This window comes from Sus scrofa, chromosome X (genome assembly GCF_054392235.1).
Source record: "Sus scrofa isolate SSC_HxYL_T2T_F1_AM1 chromosome X, Sscrofa_HxYL_maternal_Yorkshire_Landrace_v2.0, whole genome shotgun sequence".
NCBI lineage: Eukaryota > Metazoa > Chordata > Mammalia > Artiodactyla > Suidae > Sus > Sus scrofa.
The window spans coordinates 67,131,547-67,151,953 of record NC_139401.1 but is presented as its reverse complement, the minus strand read 5'-3'; the positions used below and the strand labels follow the sequence as shown (position 1 = coordinate 67,151,953).

The 20,407-nt window shown below is 48.6% G+C and overlaps 2 protein-coding genes across 4 annotated transcripts; one reads left to right on the top strand and one right to left on the bottom strand.

Moving 5' to 3' along the window:
• The first annotated feature begins 618 nt into the window (after positions 1-618).
• On the top strand, positions 619-2,700 carry CXHXorf65 (chromosome X CXorf65 homolog). Its single transcript, XM_085008339.1, has 6 exons — positions 619-643; positions 752-838; positions 1,020-1,154; positions 1,745-1,813; positions 2,267-2,373; positions 2,599-2,700. The coding sequence occupies exons 1-6, from the start codon at positions 619-621 to the stop codon at positions 2,698-2,700; spliced, it is 525 nt and encodes a 174-aa protein (XP_084864465.1).
• A 490-nt stretch (positions 2,701-3,190) lies between these two features.
• FOXO4 (forkhead box O4) lies at positions 3,191-10,989 on the bottom strand. Of its 3 annotated transcripts, XM_085008337.1 has the most exons (4): positions 10,377-10,989; positions 10,083-10,203; positions 4,996-6,061; positions 3,191-4,647 (listed from the first exon to the last, which is right to left on the bottom strand). In XM_085008337.1, the coding sequence occupies exons 2-4, from the start codon at positions 10,143-10,145 to the stop codon at positions 4,640-4,642; spliced, it is 1,137 nt and encodes a 378-aa protein (XP_084864463.1). In that variant the 5' UTR covers positions 10,146-10,203; positions 10,377-10,989; the 3' UTR covers positions 3,191-4,639. The 3 variants fall into 3 exon arrangements, with proteins under 3 accessions (XP_084864463.1, XP_003135220.1, XP_084864464.1); XM_003135172.5 differs by having other exon boundaries at positions 10,083-10,989; XM_085008338.1 differs by lacking the exons at positions 10,083-10,203; positions 10,377-10,989 and adding an exon at positions 7,342-7,577.
• Positions 10,990-20,407: the final 9,418 nt, after the last annotated feature.

Below are 20,407 nucleotides of genomic sequence, written 5' to 3'. Positions count from 1 at the left end.
GCATGTCTGTTGTTGGAGCGGGCAGCAAGGGAAACAAGGGAAACGGGGTGGGGGTGTGTGCAATGAGGGTGGGAGGCGTGGTGCCCTCGGGGAGGTGGTGGGAAAAAGGAGCCATGAGCTCATGCAGTTCATGGAGGCAGTAGTACTACAAATTAACTAGAAAAAAGTCCTATTCCAGAAACGTATATTGCTCTAGGTGTCCTGCACTCCTCCTGGGGGCCAGTTTAGAGTTAGATTTCCCGTGTTGCCCTCATTTTCTTTTCTGTTGTTGTTGTTGCAGTCACTTTCAATAAAACTTTTATAGACCGTCCCCCATCCAAGTTCTTCTCCCCTTAGCCTTACTCCACCTTCTGCCATGCAGACCACTTCTGACCTCATAATACCTCTACTGCAGCCTCGGGCCCCACCCCTAGGGATGCTGGTTATCCACAGCTGCCAAAAGCTCTCTCCTGTCTGCCTGGTCTGGGCCTCCTCAGCCAATGTAGTCCATCTGCCTCTCCAGTGCTTCCCCCTCCACCAACCTTATGGACCCACTTAGCCCCCCAAGACCTCTAGAATACGCTCCTTTGGCCATGACTCATCAAGACTCTCTCTGAAGAGTGGGAAGAACTTGAGAGCATGTTCATCTTTATCAAACATGGAGGTGAGGGGTCTCACAGAGCTGTAGGGCTGGGGATGTTTGAGGGCAGTGGAGTTCACAGGGATGGTATAACTAGGGAAGGGCCACATGCCCCATCCCATCTCTTCTCAGATAATCAGCAGTTTCTGGCCAATATTAATTGTTCTGTCCTCCTGTTGCTGCATTATGTCCGCCGTAAAATGGGGCTGCCTAAAACAGGTGAGGAGACTGGGGAGGGCACTAAGGGCCAAGGGTCAGAAGTAGTAGGGTAATCTGTGGCCCCTGAGTCCCCCTGCTGGCCAGAAGAGAGCTCCAACCCATTCTGGGTAGGATCACTGGGCCCTTCTGCTCCCACTCTCCTTCCTTAGGCTGCCCCAATTACCTTGTGGCCTCCCTCCAGACACCATCGATTTGTGTGATGAAACGGGGACAATGAAGTTGTTTTTCCTGACGAAGACCCCCGGAGACTATGCCAACAAATTACTTACACCTCGAAGCACCTACTTCGTTTGTAAGGTGGAGCGTGGGGCACCAGGTAGAGGCTTGGGAGCATTCCCCAGAGATAAAGCAAGGCCCTAAAGGTGGACTGTGAATTTATCCTTCAAATAGGGCCCCCGAAATCAGATCGAAATTGACCATCTCGGGTCAGCCTAAGAAAGAGCACTGCCACTGGAGTTCCCGTCGTGGCCCGGCGGAAACAAATCCAACTAGGGACCATGAGACTGGGGGTTCAATACCTGGCCTTGCTCAGTGGGTTAAGGATCCGGTGTTGCCACGAGCTGTGATGTAGGTCGCGGATGCGCCTCAGATCCCGTGTTGCTGTGGTTGTGGCGTAGGCTGGCGGCTACAGCTCTGATTCAACCCCTAGCCTGGGAACCTCCATATGCTGCAGGTGCAGACCTAAAAAGCAAAAAAAAAAAAAAAAAAGGAAAGAAAGAACACTGCCTCTATGACAACGGGTAGGTTAGCACATCCTATGTCCCCCAACCTAGGGATGGACCTGAGGGGAGGAAATAAGGTACATCAGCTCAAGGTGGTTGAGTAGTATAGTCCTGAAATCTTGGGCTTTGGAAGGGTAGAGATTGGGTGGAAGGGGCTGGGGATAGTACACTGCTGTGTTCACAGGAACTCGACTTGAAAATGCCTATAGGGCTTTTGTGCCCCTCCTGAAGAATCCAGAACCTGAGATAATTGGTAAGGAGCATGATGGAGAAGGGGGGAACATGGAGGTGACTGTACACAGCTGGGTGGTGGAGGATATAGAGTGGGATTGGTGTACTATGGTAGGTAGGATCACCGGATCCCAGAAAAGGGGGAATAGGGTCTAGATCCACTTCAGGAGGGATGTTTAACTCAAAGCAGGTGGAGTGTGTGCATGTGTGTCACTCATGCCTTGTTGCCCTTTCTCAGTCATCGCCTTGGTACATCTGCCTATCACCACCACATCATTTCCATCTTTTCCTTCATCCTTTCCTCTTGGAAAAATTCCCACTGAAAAGAGCAAAGCTTAGGCACCTTCAGGTCACTCCTCAGCCTAGGTTTAGGCCTGGGTACTCCAAGTGATCGTTTGAATGATGGGAGGGACAGGATGGGTAGGTAAGGTCTGTAGCCCTCAAGAGGTTGGAGGTGCCTTTTCCTGGTTCCTAGAGAACTTGCGTACACAATGTGACATCCTGGAGAGGAATCGAGTGAAAATGCTTAGAAGCCAAGAAGCCAAGAAAGTCGTTCCAATTGACTCCTCTGCAAACCTCCCAGTAAGACTTCCCAAACATGGTCTGTCCCAGCAACCTCCTTTCCCCACCAGCCAACCCAACGAAGGCTCCTCCACCCCAGCCCTCCGGGATGAATTTCCTTTCCAAATTCAACATCCATGCCCAAGACCTGCCTCTAACCTCTTTTGTTCTGCCTTCGGTCCTAGTTTGTAGAAAGCTTCCCTGCAGGGGCCTCTTTATTTACTTACTGACCCTGTCCCTTTCCAGTACAAATCATCGGGACGATCAGACGAAGAGGGGCCCACTCGCAGGGGTCCGCTCTTTAGGACCAGAGCGGACTTTCTCAGTAGGAGAGACAAACATCGCTAACAAAATAAAAGTGACCAAGTGAGAGCAGCAATACCAGGTATGAAATTACTAAATTACTGGCATTAAATGTATGGTTCCTTTTTTCAAGAAGGACTTCTCCCACTATCTGCACCTAGGCTGAAGTCTGTCCCAGGCACACTGGAGGCGCTGAGGGTGGGTAGGAGGAGCAGGAGAGGGCAGGGGCAAGCTTATGGGTGGGGGTGAGGAAAGACTTCGAAGTCTAGTACAATAAGCCTTTGAGGGACAGGGTAGGGGGTGGGGTCTTCTCCAACCAAACTACCTCCCCTTGGGAGGCCTATCAGAGCCTGCCTACTCTTGCTGGGGTTAGGTGACTGATGGGCATCTTCCCTCCCCCCACCGCACTCCACCAAGTCCCAGGCTGAAATTCCCCCACCTCCCCCCACGCTGCTGGTCTGCCTCTGGGCAGTCCCTACCCCCCCCCCCACCTTCGTCGTTATCCGAGGGGAACAACGAGGCAGCAGAAACCAGAGCTGGTTATAGGCATTTATTGAATTTATTCATTTATTGATTTGACACACTTCCCCACTCCAATCTAGCACATGATACAATCTGGGTAGGCCAGGCGCTGACACAGGAAATGATGGGAACCCACAGCAGGGGTGGGGGAGGGGACAGAGCAAAGGGGACTGGGGGAGGGGCTGCTTTGGGGGCTGGGGTGGAGAAGGAGCCCCAGATGGCCTCCCTAGCAGGTGCTAGTAAACCTGATCCACATTCCCCTCCATCCCTGCTCATTTCCCAGACCCTCAGCCAAGCTCCCCAGCTCCCCCTTCCCTATTCCGCCCCTCCCCCTGCCTGCCACGGCACACGCTTCCACATAACCCCTGCAGTCAGGCAAGGGGAAGAAGGGCAGGGACAGCTGTCTGGGGCCTTGAACAGGGAGGTCTCTGTGCCTAACTTTACCACCCTAAATCCTTCCCTCTTTCTCTTCTCCCCCCTCCTACCCCCTTCCCAGGCCACAAACTCAGTCCAGGCCCTCCATGTGCTCTCCCACCATAGCACTGACCCACAGGGGGAGACAGGAGAGTGTGGCTGCGCTGCAACACCGCACACTCCCAGGCACAAGGTGACAGAATGAGAGGGGACCTGGCTTAGCTTTTCCTTAGGGAAACTCCAAGCTAGTTCTGCGCAGACCTTATTCTAGACCTGGTCCCTCTGGGAGCTCTTCCTCTTGCTCCTTGCTCTCTGCTGGCCTGGAGTTCTCTCCCCAACTTCCCCCATGTTTCCCGGAGTAATGTCTGTAGTGTTTGCATCAGGTCACTCTGACACAGCCTTCCATCGCTAGCACCTTGCCACTGTTAAAAATCTCTATATTTGTGTTTATATTTCTTTAAAAGTTTATAAAAAGCCTTTCTGTTATCTGTAGCCTTCCAGGGGTGATTTGGCCTGGTGAGCCACTCCAGTGCTCAGACCCTGGCCCTTCCAGGTTCCCACTCCCCTCCCACCACAATCCCACACCAATGGCCAGAGGGGCCACTGCATAAAAATCCCAGGCTCAATCCAGCCTGGACCAGCTCAGATAAGACTCTACAAAAAGTCCTGCTCCCAAAGGCAGGGGTAAGGCCACTGGTGACTTCACATTTCCAACAGCACTGCCCGCCCCTGCTACACAACTTATGGGGTGGGAAGGGGGGTGGGGGGAGCCAAGGATGGCTCCTGAGAGGGGGGGAGCCTTACCCCCTAATTGGCACAGTGAGAATAAACCCTCTCCCTCTCCCTCTCCCCCTCCCTTTTCCCTCCCCCTATAGTTCCCATATGGGGCAGATTTATCTTTATGATTTCCTCAACATCCAGGTGAGCAGACCCTACCCTAGTTCTAAAGCAGGGTCCCAAATTCCTGGGGGAGGGGTCAAGGGCAAAGAGTGGATATGGGCACGCCTGACTCATCTCTGAAGCAAGGAATAAAGCTTCCAGCCATGGCTCAGGGATCTGTGGGAAGAAAAATTGGAGGATAAGGTAAGATGCGCAATCTGGAACACGACAACTTCCCACCATCAAGGTCCATACTGAGGACAACAGAGACAGCTCCTCTCCCACCCCCCAGCTTCTCCCGTGCTGCCTTGTAAGGGGTGCTGAGAGCGCTGCTGCAGTGGGGCCTGGAGGTCCTGTCTGGAAACAATGCCACTCTAATAGGATATCTTCCCTCCAACTCCCAGGGAGCTCCAGCTATCCCTTGTTCTAAATCTCCCCCTTGCCCGATCATAGGACTAGCTCAACACCTAGGAGTGGGCAGAGGTTGTGAGGTGCTACCATGATTGGGGGGTGTGGGGGGTGTACCTGGCTCAAAGTTGAAGTCCAGTCCTTCGCCTCCATCCATGAGGTCACTGATGATGTTATCCATGTCACACTCCAGGTTTTCCATATACATATCAAGATCGAGATCCTGAGGCATTCGATCTTGGCTTGGCGCTTCAGCAGGGGGTGTAAGCACAGAAGCCCCCAGGGGCTTGGGGACAGGAGCACCGGCCATGACTGGAGGCGGTGCTGGCGCCATCATCGGAAGGGTGGGAACCAGACTGCTGGGCCCTGGAGCCTCTAGGGGCTTAGGACCTAGGCCGCCCCCTGTGCCTAGCTTACTGGAGGAGGGTATGCTCCCCAGCAACAGAAGTGTTGGAGCCTGGGACAGAATGGGATCTACCTGGGTCATGAGGACATCAGCAGGGGGTGGTGGTGTATCAGAGGTGAGCAGAGCCTCCAGAGACTGGGAGCTGGAGAAGCACCCTTCTCCTGCTGACAGGGACCCCTCTGCTGGGCTGAAGAGGGAGGTGCTGTAGGTGTGTAAGGGGCCCGAAACCCCAGGATGCTGCAAAGAGAAGCCAGAGAGGCTGCTCCGAGGCAGCAGAGAATGGGGAGATGTGAGATTGAGCCCATCTAACAGCTCTAGATCTTCTTTTAGGGTGGGAGGGACACCCCCTGCATAGCCGCTGGCTGTGGATGGCATTTCCTCTTCCGCCAGCACCTCAGGCTCTGGCCCCCTAGGGGAGGGCCGGGTGCTGACAGTGCTAGCATTTGAACTGCTTCGTGGACGGAAGGTGCTCCATACATCGGCTTCCTCTCGGTTTCGAGAGCAAGGGCTGCCTGACCACTTGGCAAAGTGGCCAACGGGGCTCCTGGGAGTGGCACTTTCGGGTGGAGCTGGTAGCACAGCTGGTTTCTTCTTGGGGGCTTTGCTGCGGCCCCGGAGCAGCTTGCTGCTGCTATCCATGGAGGCTGCCCGGCGGCGGGGCGCCTTGCCGCTCTTGCCTCCCTCCGGATTCAGCATCCACCAAGAGCTCTTGCCGGTAGCCTCGTTGTGAACCTTGATGAACTTGCTGTGCAGGGACAGGTTGTGGCGGATCGAGTTCTGGAAGGGACAGAGGCAACAAGAAAGGGAGGTCAGTGGCCAGCAGTCCAGTCTAAAAGGATACCGTGACACAGCAGAGACTCAAAAGCTAGTCAAATCTGGCGGGGGGGGGGGGACAAAGGTAGGGGAGGTGGCAGGGGAGGAGACTGCACACAGTTCCCACCCGAAGTCAAGCTGCTTACCTCTGTTCCAGATCTTTCTACACAGGGGCTGGGAGACAACCTGAGCGACAACCTACTCAGAGGGCACTATGCCACCCTTCTTCTGATAAAGCTCCCCTGAGCTCTACTCCTCCCAAGTCTCTGGGGGCTATCTGGGGCTGATGGGTGTTGCAAAGACATGCTCCTTGTTCAGCAAGAACTAGGCTCAAGTGGGAAAGAGCATTCCACAGCTCCGCCTCTTTCCTTGAGTGCAGCTTTGGGTGGAGTGTACAGGACAGTGGTGCAACAGCAGCCCAAGACTGACCCACCCTGTCCTGAGCCAGTCCTCTGAACAGGCTGAGGGGCCGGAACCTCAGCATGGCTGGTGCTCCATTCCGCACGGATTTCTTTCTTTTCTTTTCTCTCTCTCTCTCTCTTTCTTCCTTCCTTCCTTTTTTTTTTTTTTTTTTTTTGTCTTTTGTCTTTTGTTGTTGTTGTTGTTGCTATTTCTTGGGCCGCTCCCGCGGCATATGGAGGTTCCCAGGCTAGGGGTTGAATCGGAGCTGTAGCCACCGGCCTACGCTAGAGCCACAGCAACGCGGGATCCGAGCCGCGTCTGCAACCTACACCACAGCTCAGGGCAACGCCGGATCGTTAACCCACTGAGCAAGGGCAGGGACCGAACCCGCAACCTCATGGTTCCTAGTCGGATTCGTTAACCACTGCGCCACGACGGGAACTCCCTTCCTTCCTTTTCTGATTTCTCCCAATTCTTGGACACACAACCTCCACTACATTCAGGCCAAGCTTCTTCCTGTGCCTCAAATAGACAAGGCACATCCCTCCTGCCCTCCTTGTCGGGGGAAGGATCTCCCCTCTCTAAATTATACTAGCTCATCAAGACCAAGCTTAAGTCCCCTCTCTTTTCTAAAGTCATTGCATGACTTCTGCAGCCAAATTTCTTGTATGGTATTTTGAATCTGTTCCATGCAATCTGTTTTACTCCGTCTATATTGTTTCATGTAATTTATCTTATCAAGTGTCAACACCAGGACACAGATCACACTATCCAGGATGGCAGCCCCCAGCAGTGCCCCCCTCAGAGTGCCAAGATCCCAGTACATAATCAATATTTGTTGCCTGATCGGTGGGTGGCCCCCAGGTGATGGATGGTGAATCTCCCCTTGAGGCTCCGTCAGCTCTTGAGTGCCTTGGGTATTAGAAGCTGTGTTCTTCCTTCCTCCCTCGCTGCTGATATTCTGCTAGAGATAAGTTTTTTTCCAAGGACCCAGGGAGGTGAGATTACCAGCTTCTTGAGCTTCAAGAGCAGCCTATTCTATTGGTTGCTGCAGGCTAGTTACACCAGGTATCTCCCCCCACCCCAAGAACCTCCCTTCTCTTTTCTACCTCCTTTTCCCCATTTCTCCTCAGGAATTTGTGCATAGGATCTCCAACCTTAGGGGCAATTGACCTCCCACATGAAGTTCTTTAGTGTTTAGAAACGTGGGAGGAGCCCAGAAGGGTTTGGAGCAACTAGGTGGCTGAGGCTATGGACAGCCAGAAATCACTTCATGGGTTTCAGACTGGTGCTATAGATAAAGAGACCCTTTGCCTGGGGAAAGATGCTTCAGTAGTCCTTTGCTCCAGGGTTCTTTAGCCAAAGAACTCCTTGTTCCCCTGGGACCCTGTAGTAATGGCTTTCCAACTACTCTGGCTGCATTAATAGTTTTGGTTCCTTCAAGGAATCACACTTGTCCATTCAGCCTGGGCTCTTAGTAACTGAGAACCACGGTGACTTCTGCCACCATGATTCCCTCGCCCCTGCCCCTTTCATCCTCCAACTCTAGGTCTACTGAGAAGGCTCATTCCTTTCCCTGCTATTTAGTACCCATGAGGCCCATTTGTTCATCCTTTCTTCTTCTTCTTCTTTTTCTTTTTTTTTCGTCTTTTTGCCTTTTCTAGGGCTGCTCCCACGGCATATGGAGATTCCCAGGCTAGGGGTCAAATCGGAGCTGTAGCCACTGGCCTACGCCACAGCCACAGCAATTCGGGATCCGAGCCGCATCTGCAACCTACACCACAGCTCACGGCAACGCCGGATACTTAACCCGCTGAGCAAGGCCAGGGATCGAACCCGCAACCTCATGGTTCCTAGTTGGATTCGTTAACCACTGAGCCACGATGGGACTTCCCATCCTTTCTTCTTTAGGCCTTGGAACTAGTACATGGTACAGCCACCTTCCTGGAGAGGTCAGCTCCCTAGAAGCCTGTTGTTCTTGCCTGTTGGAAAGGGGGGGCAGGTGTGACTGCTAACTGCTCCCCTAGCCGCCTAAACTAAGCCTTCTTGTTCTAGGTGAGTGCCGCCCCCTGGTGGGGTGGTAGTAACCTTGGCACATCACCAGGGAAGCCAATTTAGGCTTGAGGCCTCCCCCCTTGGAGTAGGGTGGAGGTGGGGAGTGAGAGGTGAGAGACTTGGGGGCCCCAGATTTGGCCTTGCCATCATTCCATGGCAGCATGTATTAGCAGAAAGGGCATACGATTTACAGTTAGACCTGAGTTCAAATCTTCATTCTATCGATTTTGGCAAGTTTCCCAACCTTGCTTTACTTTTGTTTCCTAATATGTAAAACGTGGAATCTCAGAATCGCTGTGAAGATGAATACAATTTAAAAAACTCAACTACTTTTTTTTTAAACTCAATTACTTTGTAAACTGAGAAACCCCATATAAGTGGGACTACACTCCCACAGCAAAAAACTAGCAACTCATAGTTATTTCTTCTACCCTGGAAAACAAACCTAAGGGAAAAGAAAAAACAGCTGTGTAGGCTGGGTCCAAGGAGGGGAGCTCTTTATGAGCTGAGACTCGTGTGGCAGTCTACCCAGAAATAGTGCCAAGGGTCTCAGTCAGCTGTCCTGCTTTCTGTTCTGCCCAACCCCTAGGGATACTGTAGATCTGCTCCCTTGATCTCTTCTACCTAGAAGACCCTCTGCTCATTCAACCCTCTGTATTTCCTTGCATCCCGATCTCACCACTTATGGGGGTACAAGACGTCAATAGGAATTGAAGCTCCCCTGTTTCGTGATTAGAGTCCCATGTTTCTCAGGACAAGCTTTTAGAGCATCTAGTGAGACGGTCCCTCAGCGTTTCTTCATGCAAAGCCAATGGAACTCCCAACCTTGTGCTCTAAAGTCAGAGCCTTATCTCTCTATTTTTTCCCCTCGAATATTCCTCAAGAGTGAATGAAAACTTCCCCCACAACTTGGACAGCCCCTTACTAGGCAGAGTTTCCTGGCATTATATAGGGTAAACTGAAGCAGCCTCCTCCTTTCTCTTAGTGCGAAAGATCCGCTACGTCACCCCATGGATACCACTCTTTTTACCTTTTGCCACTTCACTCCATCTTCTTGGGTAGCAGAGTTCTAGAACAGTGCTTCTACCCTGAGGTATTCGGAGGCAAGCAGGGAATCCAAGCAATCCCACAGGAATGGGAGAAAAGGTGTAGGGGTGGGAGGTGGAGGAGGAGGGAAGGCTAGGTTCCTGTGGGGAATCCACACAGTTCCTGCTGTACATAGGATAAAGACTTCTCTGTGGGGATAAGTGTTTGGGGCAGCCCAAGCCAAAGTGCTGGGAGTGTTGAGCAGTGAGCAGAGAATTCAATTTTTCTCCAGGACAAGGACAGTGTCTTATTCATCTGTGATCCTCCAGCATCAAGCACCGAGCAGCATATACTATGTCCTAAGTAAATGTTTGTCTAATTGAGGAGGGAAGGTGGATCTCTGGGGTGGAGGTGTAAAAGGGGCCCCAGAGTAGTAGCAAGGAGACTGGGGGACCCAGGGGCAGACAGGTATTGGGATGGAGGTAGGGGGGTTCATAGTTACCTTCCATCCTGCTGAGCTGTTGCTGTCCCCCTTGTCCTTGAAGTAGGGCACGGTGCGGACCATCCACTCATAGATCTGGGCGAGTGTCAGTCGCTTCTCGGGGGCGCTTTCAATGGCCTGGCTGATGAGTTCTGCATATGACTGATTTCCCCAGGCATTCCGGCGGGAGCCTCCCTTCCGAGGACCTGTTACAGCCCCCAGGATCCCGGGCTGGGGGCCCCCTGCCGGGTCTGGGAGCCGGTTGGGCAACAGGGTCGGCTGGGAGCGCCCCTCCGAGCGCCCCTCCGGGTGTACCTTCTCTCCCAGACCTGACTCCACCTCGGGCGGCTCGGGCGGCTCGGGAGCGAGCTCTGGTCGGGGAAGGGGCCAGGTGCAGGAGCGGGGACGGCTCTGGGGTTCGAAGTCGGGATCGAGGTCTACGGTCGCGGCAGCCTGTCTGGCTGAATTCTCATTCCCTGGATCCATACGTGGAGCTGGACCTCCGCCGCTCAGCGTTCAGAGGAGCCTGCCACAGTCCCTTGCGATGCCTCCCCCCAGGGGGGAAGCACCGAGGGCCAGGAGGCACATTCCTGCCAGTCCTCAGAAAGTCTCGAACTTCCCCCTCACCCCTGGACGCTAGCCCCTAAGCTGTCCCTTCCACACAGTTAGTTGTCTGATCCTCTCCTCCACTACAGCAGCCTGCAGCCTCGGAGCTGTGAGCTCCGAGACACCACCTGTAACCACCGCCTAGCGAAGGCACTTTTTCCCCAACCTCTCACTCAGCTTCCTGCTCTTTTAAATCTGAGGCACCGTATCCCCTCACATATCGCACTCCCATCACAGAACGTCTCCTAAGCCGTAGTTCCCTCCCCCTTTTAAGTTGCTGCCCCCCGGACACTCCTCCCGAATTTCCTCCACCCGGATCGCTGCCCTCCCCCACGCCCCGCTCCCCCGCGTCACTTGCCCCTCCCCTGACTCCCCCACCCCCCGCCTCTTTCCTCCCCCCCAACTCTTAATCCGGTCCACGTCCCGGCGGCCCCAGGCTCTCGAATTCCCGCACCAATCCCCCTATCAACCCCCCCCACCCCCCGCCCCCCGGGTTTCCCTTTTGTTTTGCTCCAAGCAGCGGCCCCCGCCTGACGTCTCTGTTTACCACTCGCCGGGGCAGCCATCTGCGCACGCGCCTGGAGAGTCGGTTGGGAAACCGAGTTCTCTAGTCGTGCCACCCTGGTCGGGCTTGGGGACTACATCTCCCGTCCTACTTCGCGGCTAGGAGCCCGATAAGGGTGGCAGGAGAGCTGCGTGGCAGGATATAGAGAGAGGGAACATTAATTATTAGAGGTCGTCGCGGACTTTTTCTTTTCTTTAAAAATCATTTTCCTCCTCCCCGCACCCCGCCCCCTCCCCCGTCCTCCCTGTGATTCGGGGATCGCCTAGATGACCGTGTGAGGAGATGCTAGAAGAGGGCAAAAAGAAAGAATGCGGTCCCTGCAAGAGGCAAGAAGTAAAGAACTGGCTAGTAAATAGGCTGTTGTCGCGTTGAGGAGTTGGGTGCAGGGTTTGGGGCACATAAACAAATGGATAGCTGATGATAGTGTCTCCCCCACCACCCTCAACTCCCCATACGCAGTTCTCACAGATAGTGCGGTTGCTGACCAATCAGTTTTCTCCACTGGCTCTTCTGGCCTTTCCTCAAATATTGATGTTCTCCAGGTTCCCATCTTCGGCGGCTTCACTTCTCATTCAACAGGTTCCAAACAGAACGCATTATCTGTTCCTGCACCCACACCCCCAATCCTCTGGATATCTTATCTCAGAATTTGGTTAATGGTTGTCCTAATCTATCCAGTCTCCTAAACTAGATTTACCCTTCGTCTTTTCATCTCCGTAACCTCCCACGTCCAAATCCCAGTTCAAGATCTTACTTATCACGGGACTAAATTGCAGCAACGTCTTAATCGGGGCCCCCCACCATGAATCTCTTCCCAACTGCGGTTTATGTTCTGTGCTGTCAACAAAGTAACTTTTCTGAGAAATATTTCTGGTAATAACAACTAAAATTTATGGAGCATTTATTCCGTGCCAGGTACTGTGCTGATTGCTTTATGTACATTAGCTCCTTTACTCTTCAAATCAACCCTATGAGATAGGGTACCACTGTTATCCCCATTTTACAGACAAAGGTACTAAATCTTATTTAGTGACTTGCCCAAAGTCATACAGGAGAGGCTGGAGAACTGGGATATCACTTATATGTGATCAGAGTGTTTTCCTGCTTAAAACTTACTTTCATTTTCCCCATTGCCAATGTGATAAAGCTCAAACTCCTTAGCAAGACAAGCAGGTCTCTTCAGATTCAGGCCTTTGCCGGTCTCTCCTGCTAGCTCTTTCACCAGGCACATTAAGTTTGGACCAGTCCAAGTTTCACACTATTTCCTGGAAATATTGTACATCCCCTTCATACCTTTCCTTCCACATCCTGGGATGTCCTCCTTCTCATCATCCCTTCCCCAAGTCACTTATTCTGGAAAACTCCTATTCAGTCTTCCCTGTCCCCCTCAGGTACAATTCTCCCTTTTCTGCATTCCCAAGCATTTTGTGCAGGCTTACTTTATATAGCATGGACCATACTGTATTATAATTATTTGCCTATGTGTATGTCTCTTTCACTAAACTGTGAACTCCTTGACGGCAGAGACTAGGTTTCTGTAGCTCTGTGATCCCACATAGTAGACATTCAATAAGTGTTGGTTGAACGAGTGGGATCAGGAATCAAGTGACATTGCACTGGTACATTTGGCAACTTTTCTTTTTGTCTTTTTTTAGGGCCGCACCCGTGGCATTTGGAGGTTCCCAGGCTAGGGGTCTAATCAGAGCTACAGCTGCTGGCCTATGGCACAGCCACAGCAATGCCAGATCTGAGCCGCATCTTCGACCTACATTGCAGCTCATGGCAACGCAGGATCCTTAACCCACTGAGCAGGGCCAGGAATCTAAACTGCAACCTCATGGTTCCTAGTAGGATTCGTTTCTGCTGTGCCATGACAGGAACTCCGCATTTGGCAACTTTTTAATAAATGTATCATATTTATTTTCTGCCTGGTCATATCCAATTTTTCCTGTTAGACAGCAAGCTCCTAGGCACAAGGACTATAATTTAACTTGTCTGTATAGTGTCTAGCATTATAGCATTAGCAGTGTTGCTTGATACATGCTCCGTGGTGACCAGGCCTTCCTCCTGTCAAGGTTGTAGGACCATACAACCTGGGATTCTTGAGAGGTGGCGGTTATTGGCCCTTCGCAGTGATATAAGTCTGCTCATGGTAACATAACCTCCTTGATTCTACATAGTCCTGCCTCCTTCTACTCCAACATACATCTATCACGTACAGGGTAAACAGAAGACCATGTATTCCTACCTGAGGTCCAGACTAGAGAGATGGGAGACAGTTGCTCACAATGCCTGTGAACATTTCCTGCCTACACCTCTTTCAGCACAGGCCTGGAGGACACAGTAAGTGCTGCATGGGCAGTGGATTTGGTAGAGGAGAGAGCCCAGTGGGCACTAGGTCCCAAGGAGCTCTCTTCCAACTGAAACAGGTGTGGTGGCAGGTCCTATAGAGCTGCTGAGGCAGGAAAATGGCAGGGTAGGGCAGGCACCTGTCCTGGCTTGCATCGTCTCCCTTTGTGCATGTGTTTGAAGAGGTCCACGTCTCCACCAACTCATGTCCATCACCTTAAATTTCCAATTCAAAGCTTGAAACTTACATGCTCTTGGAAATTTTCCCTAACTGGCCCCAACCTGACAGGTCACTTAACAACTTTGCCTCTCCTGAACCTCTATGAACCCAGTCTGTATTCTTTCATTTTGTGCTTATGGTTATATGGCTTTTCGTTTCATGAGGGCCTGTTGTCTCTCCAACTAGATTATAAATGCTGCAAGCAATCCACAAATGCCTTTATTGTTAAGATGAGAGTATACCTTGGAACTCTGGACAGATAAAAATGACCATAAACATGGGACCAGATGATTTAGGAGGGTGAGCTGAAGGATCGGTGGAATGGTAAGAACACCGAGACTTTAAAGCATGCATCTGGAGAGGTCAGAGTTATGCACCTCATTAGTGTGGCAGTGTTGGAATATACACTAGTTAAGAATTGTGACGGTGGCCTTGGAAAATAGAAGATACATTGGTCATGAAAGGGAACTAATAGCAGGCCTCCAGAGAACTGCTGTAGTCATAGCTTATGAACAGATATATGGCAGAATGTGGGGGAAGCAGTCCTTTCTCTCAGTTGCGACCCCAGAGTTTATGGTCTCAACAGGCTCCCCATTCCCCACCTGTTTTTTTAACTCTTGGTGGTCATAGGGGTTTGGTTTGGCTCTCTTACCTCTTTCACTGACAACACCCACTCTTCTACCGGGATGCCACCCTTCAAGCCTGCTGCCAAACAGGTTTTATTCATTTGAATTGAGATGGACATTTCCCCACTTCTTTCTTACTCTGCCTAGCTCTGAAAAAGTGCCCCCTCCCAGTGTTTGCGTAGGATTTTTGCTTGTAACTACAGAGAAAGATGCAGGGGTTAACAAAAATAACAACAAGAAAGCTTAAGGAATCTCAGTTTGTCCCTGGTCATCACAGATGTGTATGGAACATACGTGTTTTTGTAGCTCTTTTCCCTAAATCCTACTTTATGTGTTTTCGTGAAAGATTTCTAGTCCTTCTCTTAGAAGCCAGCAACACCCTCCCAACCCTGTCGTTGTTTTTAAAAAATCTTTTCAGTTAATAAACATTTCGTAAGAGCCTACATTTCCAGACACCAGGCTACGTGCTTTTACATGAAGTACACCCCAGACTAAAGTCCTTAGATTTAGCCCCAAGAAGATTTGAGTTGGCACCACTACTAAGTACCAGGCAACTTTGAGTCCCTTCCAGATCCTGAAAGTCAGTCTGATGCAGTGAAAAAAGCACCAGATCGAGTTAGGAGATCTGAGTCCTTGTCGTAGCTCTGTCGCTAACTAGTTGAATAATGATAATAATCACACTATCAATAAGTAACATTTCTTGAGTTTTTATTATTTGTTAGGCACCGTGCTAAGTGCTTTATGTGGATTATCTGATGTAATCCACAAAATAAGCACATAAGTTAAATGCTATGACTGTTTTCATTTCACAGAGGAAAATGGGACTGAGAGAGGGGAAAGGGACCTCCTTAAGGTCCATGGTTATTAAGTGATAGAGCAGAGGTACAAATCTGGGCAGTCTGACTCCAGAGCCTACATGGATCAATTCACCTCTTTGGCTTTGGTCTCTTCAGTTATAACATGGGAGTGCTGTATTAAATGATCCTTTCTTTGCGGGGGTGGGGTGGGGTGGGGGTGGGGGTGGGGGTGCACTCGCATATAGAAGTTCCCAGGCCAGGGATCAAACCTGAGCCACAGCAGCGACAACACCAAATCCTTAATGGCTAGGCCACCAGGGAAGTCCATGATAATCTTTAAAGTCTCTTCTAGGTCTAAAATTCTGTTTGTCATCTTCAATATGGGGACAAGACTCCAGATTGCCCTTTTGGCTTTAGGCTGCCCTGAGCTTACACTTCACACACATAAAGTCAGCCTTGGCCCCCTGCAGAATAAGGTCCATGAAGCTTCATCTCTTAGGTTTCTGGCTCTCTGAACTGACCTTTGAGTTTTCTCATTAACTATTCCCATAGGCCTCTATGGTTCTAACCTTCAAAAGTCCTGCTGGCATGATATTTCCTAGACTTATTTCCAGAAGAGTTTCCAATACAAAAAAAAAAAAAAAAGATGTTTGTATTTTAAAGTTATACGAAAAGAGGAGTTCCTTGGTGGCTCAGGGGTTAAGGATCTGGTGTCACTGCAGTGGCCTGGGTCGCATGGGTTTGAACCCTGGCCTGGGAATTTCTATATGCTGAGGGCACAGCCAAAAAGGTAAAAAAAATTTTTTAAAAGTTACACAAAAAGAGCTGAATGTGATACTTTATGCTATATGCTCATAATTTTGTTTAAAACATATTGAGAAAAAATAGGAGGAAATGCAAAGAAGTGTTAACAGTAGTCATCTTTTTTCTTTTTACTTTCTTATATATTTCCAACTTTCTTTGTGTATAATTTTTAAACTGGGGAAAATGCTTTATGTTTTGCCTCTTTCTATAAGGGAGTATGAGGCACTTTACCAGGAAAAAACAGTACAAATATCATAAGATTATAGAAGTAGAACATCAGAGGCATGTAGAGGAAGAAGCGGCTAATGTGCGATGACTGAACATTAAATTAATCTTCTGGGCCTCCCAGGGAAAAGGGGAAAACACAGTAAATTACACAATTCTTGTTATCAGAAAGAAAGACACGTGGCAATCCCTCAAGAGAGATAGAGATTTTCGTCACTAAATTCTTTTTTCCTCCACTTGAAAAGACAGTGCTATAGCAAACAAAATTTTTTTGAAAAAAAAAAAAAGAAAAGATTTGTAATTCCATTGCCCTCATAAAATTTTCATCTTTGCCTATAGCTCTCAGTCCTTGCCCACAGACACAAACAGTTTTACATGGCTGCAATTAGAGTCTATATGCCATTTTGTGCTGTTTTTTTCCAATGAACATATCATAAGCATGTTTTCATATTTAGTCTTCCAGAATTACAATTTTCAACAGCTACATAATAGTTCATCACTGGCACTAAATTCCATAAGAAATTTCTCATGTGGGATTACCACAGGGACAATGTCCTCAGTAACAGTTTTATAACAACACACAGAAGAGATTTTTCATATTACTTTCTTGTAACTGCCCTGGCTTAAAGCCAAGGATATAACATTAAAGCATTTCTGCAGGGGCCAAGCTAATATGGTTCAGGCATGTAACCTTCTGGTGCTCTAACTTGATCTGAGGACACAACTTAAAATGCCACCTAAAGGAGTGGATGGATAAAATGTCCCTTACAATATATTCCATAAATATCTCTTCTCACAGCCAGGCTTTTGGGAGGACCTCAGAGGCTGACTACACTTATTCTCTGATGAAGCCCAGAAGTGTTGGTATGCTCTGTTGTTGACTGAGGCAGGATCCATATGTTTTCAAAGCCAGATGAACAGGTGGTTGGGTGACAGGGTTAACATTCTGGCTTGAAAGCTGAGAAGCTTGACGAGTGTTGTTGCCTGTGTGGAAGTTTACCTCACATCCCCATGGAGGTAGGGTGCAGGTGAAGCCAGAATTTTCTTAGGATCCATCTTTTGGAACTGAGTTCCATACGACAGAGGAAGTATTTTTGATCTGAACAATTTCTTAAAGCCCATAAGCAGTCAGGTGGCCTGTGCATAAGAAGGGAAGTCTCATAAATATTCCAATGGAACCTTTGTTTTTAGGAACTGTAGGGTCCCAGTGTGCCTGCCAGTATGAATTAGCTGCAGAATGGGGTTTTACATTGACCAATTGAATCTTGGAGACTGTCACCAAGGATAATTGGACAGTTTTTGCATAAATGATGTTGAGCCATTATTTCTGGCACTAATTATATGCCAGAGCCTATCATTTCCTCTTAAGAACTACACCTATTGTATGATAATACTATGTCAGCAGCGTAAAAGTGGATTCTTTCTTTTTTTTTTTTTTTTTTTTTTTTGCTTTTTAGGGCCACACCTTCATCATATGGAAGCTCTCAGGCTAAGGGTCGAATCGGAGCTACACCTGCCGGCCTACACCACAGCCACAGCAACGCAGGATCTGAGCCTTCGACCTACACCACAGCTCACAGCAAGGCCAGATCCCTGACCCACTTAGTGAGGCCAGGGATCAAACCAGCATCCTCATGGATACTAGTCAGATTCATTTCCACAATGGGAACTCCTGGATTCATTTTTTATCTTAAAAGTTTTATTGTATTAACATTACAACCACAAAATAAAAGCCTTTTTAAAAATAGAGAAATAGAAGAAAATAATTACCTGCAAACTCACCATTTTAATACAACTATCGTTAGGATTTTGTGTACTTATTTTTTCACTCCCATATTTTTACATTCATGTTGTATATAGAAATTTGTGTCCTGTTTTAATAATTGTAGCTACACAAGTGATACATGAATACATTTTCATTAAAAATTTAGAACATTACAAAAAAAAATCTAAAAATTCCTTTGGTCCCTTATCTCATTCACCTTTCCTCCCTCCTTGAAGTTAGTAATGTCGTGAGTTCGATATGTGTTCTTCCAGACCTTTTAAAAATACTCCTTTTTTTTTGGCTTTTTGCCTTTTCTAGGGCCACACCCGTGGCATATGGAGGTTCCCAGGCTAGGGGTCCAATCGGAGCTGTAGACGCCGGCCTACGCCAGAGCCACAGCAATGCGGGATCCGAGCCGCGTCTGCAACCTACACCACAGCTCACCGCAATGCTGGATCCTTAACCCACTGAGCAAGGCCAGGGATCGAACCTGCAACCTCATGGTTCCTTGTCGGATTCGTTAACCACTAAACCAAACGAACTCCTAAAAATCCTCTTACATAGGAAAAATGTGGTATTGTTTTGGGTGCAATAATGATTACATTCAACAACTGTTTTTTTTCACACAAAAATGTTTTTGAGATCTATCCTTATTGATGCCTCTAGTTCACTTCCTTTAACTGTTATATTGTATTCCATTTAATGGATATGCCACATTTTATTTAGCCTTTCCCTAAGGAAGAATTCTTGGGTGTGTGTATGTGTGTGTGTGTGTGTGTGTGTGTACGTGCGTGGCAAGAGGGTTAAGAAGTCTGCTGAACTGCCTCAGTTTCTCCAGGGTCACTATGAGCACATCGATGCAAAGAGCCAACCTGAAGTAAGAAAAACATTAAATCACTTTACATGCAGACACAGAGATGCCTGATCCCCAGATCACCATCCTGTAGATTCACAGTGCTGTCCAACGGAACCCTCTGTGATGATGGAAATGTTCTATATCTGTACTGTCCAATACCGTAGCTGTTGACCACATGTGCCTATTGAGCATTTGAAATGTGGTTGGGCAACTGAGGAGCTGAAGTTTCAAGTTAATTTAATTTAAATTTGGTCACATGTGGCTAGTGGCTACTGTATTGGATGGTGCAAGACTCTAGCATATAGTAATGGCGGCCATAGTCTTCTATACCATGAATTATATCATCAGGAGCTCTAAGACAATTGTGTCCACTCTTTAAAGGTCAGTGAATGATTTGAAGACCTTGCATTGTTCCCTTTACATTCCCCACTTTTAAGGTTAATTCTCCTGAATGATTTGAAGATCTTGTATTGTTCCCTTTACATTCCCCACTTTTAAGGTTAAGTCTTCCTTTTTCCTGATTTCCAGGTAGGTTTAGAGATGGGTTATCATACAGAAAAAGCAAGGTTGCTAGAAAGGCTTTTTCTGGAAAATGGCTATACTCAAACCAAACCATATAGAAACTTAATTTCTAACTCCAACATCCTCACTTGACATTTAATAGTCAAACTCTCCCATCACCCATCCCGCTAGCCCAGTAATAGCTTCAAGGATGACAGAAGCAATATACAATGCCAACAGAATAATATGAACATCTTACAAAAACAAGTCTTGGCTATGAGCAAGTGTACAGCTAGTCAAGTTGTTTGTCATAAATGGGTTTAGACCCAGAGAGAACTAATCTACTTTCTTGTTTCCCATAAATGCCTCTGGAGCTTCCCGAATCCCCATCCAGATCTCCTTTATCACCCAGAATGTTCCCAACTGTCCCACATAGTCTGCTAAATCTATAGCTCACATAGATAGGCACGTGGTTATGCAATTTGCTCCCAGAGGAGGCTCCAGAATGTCCAGACCTAGTGACCAGTTGATCTTCCCTGGCAACATCAGGCAGATATGACAGCACATGTGGGCTGAAGAAATACACAGTCTGCCCCCAGGGAATAGCGAGGCATGAGGCACAAGCACACATACTCTTAATACAGATAATAATAAAATAACATGAAAAATATGCTAGCTATGCCTGTAATAAAAATCCATGACCAGCTCCTCTTTTTCTATATATATGTATATACCTATCCTTTTGTCTTTCTCTCCCCCCTCCTGTTTCCTGTTGTTTTATGTTTTCTTTCTCTGATCTCTCTGATTAGTCTTTTTCTCCTTATGCCTCTGGCAGTTTCCACTGCTGATCCCCTTTCTTCTTCTCCTGAGGCCAGTCTTATAGCATCCTTTAACAAGGTCATGCACTCAGTTTATCTATGAGAGGTATCAGACCATTAAGGTCCAAGTTATAGAGAAAAGAAGCTTTAACACAGTCCCGTTTTACTTGTGATTGTGGTCTGGTGTACCAGGGGACTTCTACCTTCCTGAGAC